The sequence below is a fragment of the Vicugna pacos genome, chromosome X, assembly GCF_048564905.1.
Source record: "Vicugna pacos chromosome X, VicPac4, whole genome shotgun sequence".
In the NCBI taxonomy this organism is placed as follows: domain Eukaryota; kingdom Metazoa; phylum Chordata; class Mammalia; order Artiodactyla; family Camelidae; genus Vicugna; species Vicugna pacos.
Window position 1 is genome coordinate 88,439,618 of NC_133023.1, and position 9,009 is coordinate 88,448,626.

The 9,009-nt window shown below is 41.5% G+C and overlaps 1 protein-coding gene across 1 annotated transcript; it reads left to right on the forward strand.

Moving 5' to 3' along the window:
* The first annotated feature begins 1,927 nt into the window (after nt 1-1,927).
* Nucleotides 1,928-3,647, forward strand: PRR32 (proline rich 32). Its single transcript, XM_006203989.4, has 2 exons — nt 1,928-1,947; nt 2,777-3,647. Exons 1-2 carry the CDS (start codon nt 1,928-1,930, stop codon nt 3,645-3,647), a joined length of 891 nt encoding a protein of 296 aa, XP_006204051.2.
* The last annotated feature ends 5,362 nt before the right edge of the window (nt 3,648-9,009 follow it).

The following is a 9,009-nucleotide window of genomic DNA, read 5'->3' on the forward strand; positions in this document are numbered from 1 at the left end:
GCAAGGCAAAATCTGAGCCAGAGTCCATACATGTATAATACCTAATATGGTTTTAGAAAATTCTAAGGTGCCATTGGCTTTGTCATTCTGCCCAGCTATTCGGTGTCTTACACTTCACTCTCACGTACTCCAATTAAGATGATATTTTACCAAACAGGCATTTCTAGGTAAAAAATACCCAATGATTGTAATAGTTAAGTAGTCATAAAAGGATTTCCTCAGGATTCCTTGCCATTATTCAGGGGGAAATGCAAGCTCTCAAACGTAACCTATGTAAATATGACTTACCAACTATTAGCAGGCATTAACCCAAGTTTCATTTTTCCCTCTGATACGGCAAGTATTTAAAGGGCTTTAAAGTTCTACCACAATTATACTGCTAATAATAAGTTTTTTTTTTTACAAAAGGACAAGGAAATGATAAACTGAAGAAAAATAGAAACTGAAGCCAGGGAATCAAGAGATTTCTCAACAGTGAACCATGCTAGGCAAGTGAACAGATTCCTCTGGGAGGAGTGTTGGAAACATGCCACCTTCATCTTTCAATGAGATAAAGAAAACTCAGTAGTGTAGAGACAGGGACAAGGCACTCTGGCAGGAAGATGTGGACTTAGAGACCCAAAAGGTCATATCTATTATGAGCTGTGTTGCTTCCCAGCAGTGACCGCTCCTTTGCATTAGTAGCCTATACTTATGCACTGCAAACACACACGTGCGTGCGCGCACACACACACACACACTCCACATACAAAGCGAAACACTTGGTGTTTGAGTCTGTCATCTTTCCTTAAGAAAAAAGATACACATATATATAAACTGTTGAAATGTAACCTCATATTCTGATAGTGGGAATAAAGAAAGTTATTTTAAGGTCTGTAAAGTCTAGTCTGAACAGCACAAATCTTAGGTAAATTTAAGGAAGCGGGCCAAGTTGATGATTTTCTCCTAGAGCAAGATTAGTAATCTTAGGCAAGGAGATAGCCATTGTAATTTTCGAGCAATTAGTCTGTAGATCATTGGCAGAAAAAAAAAAAGCTGAGGAAATATATTTGCTTAAAGTGGGGGAGGGGAGTGAAATTTAGGCTGGAGGAACAGAAGGTGCCTTACACGAAAAAATTATAAGGCAAAATCTGAGCTAATATTTGATGATATCTGTTATATCTTTTCCCCCTCCTCCCACTTGTAGAGAACTTCCAAAGCTCTATTCCAAAAAATAAATACACACACACACACACACACAGCCGATAAACTAGAAGGTAGGATGAAGGAAAACAACTGCCAATCGAGGGGCTAAAAAATGAAAGCTAACATGATTCTTCCAGGGGTTTTTATAGTGCTATTTTTGTTTCATCTTCACAAGAAAGACTCAGATCACAAACCGCCCCCAAACTCTGTTCCCCAACAAGTTAATAGTATTCCTCCCCCAAACTGGACATTTAAATCACAAGATTAGGCCTGGTACTCTGCTTAATGTTTGTGCATTCAAACTGGAGGAGGAGATTCGACAGCTACCTTTGTAAATAAAACCGCTGAAATAACTCTTAACAAAAGACCCTGCCACCATACTTCTAAAATCGTCTTGAAATGATTTGTCTTTCCAACTGGGCAGCACCAGGGTTCATGTCAGCGAACGCCTTTAAGTGCATCTACTACTGTGCAGAAAGGAATCCTACATTTAGCTTCAAAGGAGTGTCAGAGATTTATCCTCTCCACCCTCCCCCTCCCCCTCCCTTCCCTAGCAACTGGTAACCTCAGAAAGCGGACTCTGCATCTAGAAAGAAGCAGTTGGTCCCTGGCTTCATTCGACTTGCCAAGCTGCTCCCAGGCGGAAGCACGGGTCACTTTTCTCCACACTGAGTTGGCCTGCACGGGCGTTCAGCTGGTTTTCTCCATCACCTCAAGAAGGCTTTCCTGATCGAATTTCTCCATGGCTTGTATTGAAAATGTGTAAGTACAAAACTGAGTGCAACTGTTTAATATGAAGGTAAGAGGCAGTTTGAATCATTGTCCTGTGTAAGGACGACAGGGACTAGGGGGTTGTCGGGGATGCAGCAGGGGATCACGGACAAAAAGTTTTTGAAGGCTATAAGCTCGGCTACTAAGAATACCGGATTTAAGGGTGGCGATTTTGAAATGTAATTTTAAAACAAAAGTGGCAAATCTTTAGTCTAAATCATGGGGTTTAAAGATGAGTAAATTCTCTAGGATGTTGTATGGGTTGACTCAAAGAAAACTTTAACCAAAGTCGGTGTAAATGTTGAAGGATGCTCCGTAAAAGAGAAACAAACTGGGGTGCTTGTTAACATAACTAACCTCTGTTCGACTTCTGTGGAGAAAGGGGAATGTATTCCCTCATAAGACTTTCCAGAGCACTCCTGCCAGAATGTGGATGATGGGTTTAGTGGATCATAGATGCTACTGGACCTGGAAGAGCGGGGATTTTCTGTTTTGATGGTGTGCCTGTGCACTGCAGCCTTTAAGGAAGCTCTCTGGGTCTTCTAGGCTTCCTTGCTGCCTGAAGGAGGTGGGGGATAAGGGGGCCAGGGTGGAGCCACAGGTCAGCCAGAAAGAGAAACCACAAAGCCTGGCGCTAAGAGGACCACCTGGTGAGGGGCCAGCAGGCTGAAGAAGCCTTTGCCTACGACACCCGGGAGGAGACAGGGCTCTCCCTTTTCCCACGGTGTATTCCAGCGAGTTCAACTGATCACATATTTCAGATAATTTCTGGTGACCGCATTTCCATTTTTCTCAAGTTCTTTATTTCTGCTTTTGCAAGCCTTGGAGGGCACGCTCCGTCACCCCTAGCAGCAGATGCGGATGAACGCGGGAGCCGGGAGCCGCGCGCCGACGCACCGCTCCAGTGTCCCAGTGCCCTGCTGAAGGATGATGCCGAGTCCTGGGGCCACCCTCCCGGCCCGCTGAGACCTCCCTTCAACGTGCTGGGCGATCTGGCAAGAGAGCAACTGGAGCGACGGTCGGAGAGAGCAGCATCCTGCATTCCTGTCGACAGTGCTCTCAAACACCCGTACGGGCCACCACCTGCTGGGGCGGAAGAGTCCCTAGCAACAGCAGAAGTAAATAGCTCCGAGGGGCTGGCAGGCCGGAGGCAGAGGGGACAGGATTCTATTAATGTGTCCCAGGAATTCTCGGGCGGCCCCCCAGCACTAATGGTTGGGGGGACAAGGGTCAGCAGTGGGGGCCCTGAGAGAGGGGGCAGCAACGCAAGGTTGTATGTGGCTTTGCCGCGAGGTCAAGGATTCTTTCCACCCAGGGGCCCGCAAGGAAGAGGCCCTCCACATATCCCCACCATGAGATCGGGGATAATGATGGAGATGCCTCTGGGAAATCCGAGAATGGCCGGCAAGGAGAGGCTGGCTCACGTCTCTTTCCCACTGGGAGGCCCGCGGCAGCCCGCGGAGAACTGGCCGAGGCCTCTGCCGCTGTCTTCCAGTGCCCCGGGTTTACCTTCTTGCGCTACTGCTCATTGCTTCGTTCCTCCGCGACCTCCGAGTTTCAGCCCGTTTCTCGCTATGCCAATCGCTTTCGCTCCTCCCCCGATATTTGGTCCTCCATTGCCTTCCTATTTCGCCAATTTCCCTTCCTGGGGAGTGCCGGCTCCTGCATCCTCAAACAGAGAGAACAACTGAGGGCAAAAAAGGAACAACAACAAAAAAAAGCTGGGGAAAGAGGTGAAAGTTACTCATATACATTTTTATATTTGAACCCCCCTACCCTCTTACACCCTGTTTAGCACCCATGTGCCTTACACACTTGGGAATGCAATAAAGATTCTGAAGTTTGAAATATTGTGAATTATTTTTTAAAATGCCCCTCTGGGGGCCTAAACCTTGGATTTCATTTTCTACTTGTAAGGAAGGTAAAGCAGTCATGTCCCAGAGTTTTCTAAGTTGCTCAGTTGTGTCTCTGCCACTGGCTTGCAGCTGGAGCTGTGGGGAGAGGGGAGCCGTTAGACTTGGCCACGTCTAGGGTGGGGGATTCCTACCTACCTAAGGCTATCCGGGTGGCTCAGAGCAGGATGACTGAACAGAGATAAGATCCAAAAGGTGGACCCAAGTCCAGATGAGAGAGAAAGAAAAATACACAAGCACTAAAAGTAGCCAGATGAGACTGAGGTGAGCGTAACCTAGTCAACATTCCACAGCCAGTTAGAGGCAGAACCAGGCTGCAAGATCAGGGAAGAAAAGGAGAGATGAGGGAGTTCTACACCACTGAGTCAAACATGAATGTTTGTCTCTTGACATGTCACCGTTGCGAAGTACATGATATATACAGGGCTGGCTTAATACAAGTCCGGGACGAGATGGAACAAGAGCTGATACCCTCACCGGCTCTCTGCACAAAGGGCTACTATATACTCAGAACTTTGAAAGGCAAATGAAAACATCTCACTCGGGTGGGAATATTTTCTCTGATCCTGCTGTGTTTGTCTTCATCATAAGGTGCTACAGCAACCCATTATAATGATGGCTCTGAGGGATGATCAAAGTGCCCAGATAGGAAGCTTTTCAAATTCAAGTGACAAAGATGCAGGCACAGCATACAGGCTGGAAGGAAGGCCATTCTGACCACTGCACAGTTAAATCACACAGTGGCCTTAAAACACAGCACCGCTCTATGTGCAGAGCCACTAAACTGGACATGTGTGTAGAGAATGTTTCTTCCAATGAGCATTTTTCATGCGCAGAGCTGATGTAAGTAGGTGATATAAGCAGTCAAAGACTGACAAAACCTGCATGTCCAAAAGGCACCTAACCTATAAGCAAACCCATGCATGTGTTTTTAGCACCAACAGTGGGTTCTTCGTTGCACGGGTCCATGAAGTTTCTTTTTCTCTATTTGTTCCATAAGATATTGTTCTAGATTTATAGGTGGCAGCACGGGGCTTAGAAGGCGCATCGGGGTCGTGCTCGCTAAAATGCCCCTCACTCTGTGTCTGTTCTGAAGCTGGCGCGGTCCCATCAATTCACTGTGGTGGGTTGAGCAGCCGTATTCAGTGAATCATTTGACAGCTGCTCGCAATGAGTTAGCTTAGTCCCAGCGTACTAAACACTCACTGAATTTTCAGCCTTAATGAACAGAAGAGTCGGGCACGCTTATAGTCATCAAAAATATCTTTTGAGCCAGATGTTAAAAGGTATTTTGACAAGAAATCAAGTTGTTGTGTCCATGGCAGTGCTGCATCTCTGGGGAGTCACCAAAAGGTGTGGTAAGTGACAGCAGAACAGGATACGGTTTCCTTCTCCAAGGAAGTCGCTCCAATAAACCCCCCGAAAGACTTTACTCACAGTTTCAGCAATCCATGGCAAATTCGCTATAACAAGAAAGTGCCACCAACACAATCTGCTCCCTTCCTAATACCCTGTGTGGGTTATTTTCTATGCCTTTTCAAAACACGAAACACCTATAGTAAGCAATAAAAAGTAACTATTAGCAAATTAAGGCATTGAAGTTTTATTTCTGCCTCTGTGGTGTAGGATAAATACATTGTCTGTAGTATATAAGGAGCTCTGTGTCTATGTAACAAGTTTCAGTAAACACAGTATCAAATAAGCCTGGGATCCTGTTGTTAAATGCAAGTGAAATGCAAATATTTTCGTTTATTCACAGCTTCTTACGGAAATATTTTATTATCTTGTTATCATAAGTGCCAGCATCCTCTGTGACAGCAAAACACCCATTTTTAAACAGATGATTTGCCTTAAAATAGCTATTTTAAAAAACTGTCTATGGCAATTTCTAGAAAAAGAAATTGCAATGTATATAAGAATACACAATAATGCCAAATTAAAAACTTCTGTTATCTGCAAAAAATAAAAATAAAAATAAAAAATAAAATTATTCTGGTGCAACAAGAGCTAATATTAATCTTACACCAAAATCTTCTATTCATTTTGGAAAGTGTGCATAAATCAATGTATTCAACACTCTTGAACATACATGTTTTCCCTTTCTCTTCTGTGGCTTAAATAGCTCCTAACAACAAAAGGAAAGATAAACATCTACCAAGTAGCCCTTTCTTCTGATAGTAATGGGGCTGGGTTAAGTACTTCCTATTCTAAGTTACAATCATTGTCACAAGAAGATTCATGTTGTGCTGTTTATTATTTATAGTTCTCATTATATTCTTTGTCACAAGACTGGAGCGTCAGAATTTTAATGTCCTATATATTCTCTAGAAGATAATAATAAACTGTACAACTTTGACCTTTTCCATGTCCCAAAGTATGATTCATTAGCCATTTCTATTTTCCACTGTTTACAACTTCTGTAGCCTGACTGATGGAAGAGGTACATATGCAGCCAATCAAACCGCAGGAAACTGAAAATGTGAAAGTTTAAATTATGACATTTTAAAAGTTTATAGTCTTTCATAAACCAGAATGACATTAAAATTACACATTATTCTTCTGAGAATTCTTATAACAAACACAAAACAGGATGAAAAAATTCATTTTTACTGGAGTCTTAACGTTGAGATCATAGAGTTATCGTCATCTACCACAGAACAAATGGTTTATTGCATGGCTGTTACTAAATAACTAAGTAGCATATATGTATAATGGGGGAGAAAGACACTCTTCCATAACTACTACATCGTACTCTAATAATGGCTTTGAATTCTCCAGTGTTACTGAGAGCTGTTGATTTTTAAAGGCCTTAATTCAGAACTACGTAAAATGACTCTATTTCAAGATCAATGGGCCAAAACTAGAGATAAAATAAATTTTAGGCAGATAAAAAACACTACGTCATGTCATAGGTTAATTCCATAGCTATCACAAAACGTTGTCTGTCTTCTTTATAATGAGCTGGATTGAGTGATAATCCCACAGAAAAGCAAGTGATGAGACTAAATTAAGTGAAAGAACTCATCTGTTTCCCTGTGATGATATTCATTTTTTTCTCATAATAATGGAAATGTACAGCATTTATCAAATCAAGTCTAGATTTGAGAAGTCAGGAAAATTGGGCTTCATCATGCAATCTTTTTCTTAGGTGCTTGAGAAGACACTACCCTTGCCAAAGACTAATTAAATATATGTGCTTTCTCTCCACCTTTGGGAACTTTACTGCCGTTCAGAAAGGCTTTCTCTAACTACTTTATGGGGGTAAACTGACCACATCTTTCTCAACTCTGAAAATCTCTTCCCTCAAGTACAATAAGGTAGTACAAAGCACACAAAGCCACCATTCCTACCATGAAGGGCTTTGTCTGTCTAATAGTACCTAATTATAGACTTCATTGGGAAATATCCCTTTATAACTGACTTCATCCAAAACCCTGACAGCAACTCAGGGAGTATGGGAATTTGATGGATGGCCTTTGTGCATGTGAGGAAGAGAAAAATGGATGGAGAAAGATAGATGATTAAAAATAGAGAGGGGCAGGGCCCCTGTCAGTTGAGAAGAGATGAAGTGCCTTAGAAGAGGAAGCAGCTGTATATTGGAAGTACTGTAGGCAAGGTAATACATTTGGATATGGGAAAACATAATCCAGAGAAGACAAGAAGGGGCAGTTTGAAAAGAAGGAAGTTTTCCGGATTTAGTATTTCATGACCGAAAGGGCTCTGTGGAGGAGTCACGCATTTGAGAGGGTGGGGAGGAGGTGATTAGAGAAACCCTATCCAGCCTTCCTAAAAATGAATCTATCTCTGCTGCTTCATTCTTTCCTATAAATGTCATCTCTCTTTAGATAGCAGCCAGTCTCATATTGCCGATGTGAAACTGGAAGCCCTTTCTGGTTTAGGTTTCCTCAGTCCCCCAAATTGGCCTCAACAAGCAGACACATCATCAAAGTTGCTTTCTGAGTGAAGTTGGTGTACGATGAATTAGGCTCAAAGAAGAACATTCTCCCGTCAAGTTCTTAAATATATCAGACCCCAAATGTTTTTTTCTTTTTTAATTTAAACTCTAATTTTTTTTTCCCCTACTGAGGTACACTGGTAATTTCCTAAATTTGCCTTTTCACTCCTCCCCTTAAATCATAATTTCTTAAGGTAGAGTGGCTGGCCTTATTTATCACACTTCATCCAAAGATCAAATAATCTGTTTTTTCCCAGGTAGCATGGGGCATATTTTTACCTAAAGGGGTATAAAATCTTTACACATTGTGTTAATGCTCATTGGTGCTTAAGTGCTATTAACAATATACTCTACTATTTAATGCACTAACTAAAAAGTTGATTATCCATAAATAGAACAATTTTTTAAAATCTTGTATTAGTAATAAGTCACATCTGGAGGAAAATAATCAAATATAAATAATGTTTCATAGTAAAAAAAAAACTTATGAGATAGTATTATAAAGACTATCAGTAAAATTATGGATAATCCCAAATTTAACAGAATGCATGGCTTTAAAAAACAATCTTTTCAGAGTTTATATAAACTTTATCGCTTCAGTGCTAGGCATTTTCACAAATCACTTGCAATGTATGTGCACCTCAAATTGCCCAACTTTATGATTAGTTAACAGTGCTAACATCACCAGTCAAACAAATCCATGCACCTATCACTTCAAAACCATGTAAAGCTTATTTCTCCTTCAGGAATTCTATATGAATTGAAGTTATATGAGGAAAATGCCAGTTCCAATGCCTGAATGTCACCCTTTTTATTTAACTTAATGTTGTTACCCTTTTAACAGAGCCAGCAATGGAGGCTACAAGGGGCAATCAACCCTTAATTAGAAAACTGGTTAAGAGGTCTTAGGTCTTGGGTCTTAGACTCATCTAGTCAAAGAAAAAAAAAAATAACAGAGTATAAAGCACAGAATCCATGTGCTGGAAGATTAAAGTTATTCAATGTGCATTTATTGAACATATTATATAAGAATAGCTCTACACTGGGTGCTACAGAAAAATTAAAACCAAGTAAACACCTGTGGAAGTGACTACCAAGAGGACATTTGTTTTCCTTCAGTAATAAAAGACATATCCTTTATAGTAGAAGGAGTTCCCATGTGCTCATGAGTCTGTGTTTAGAATT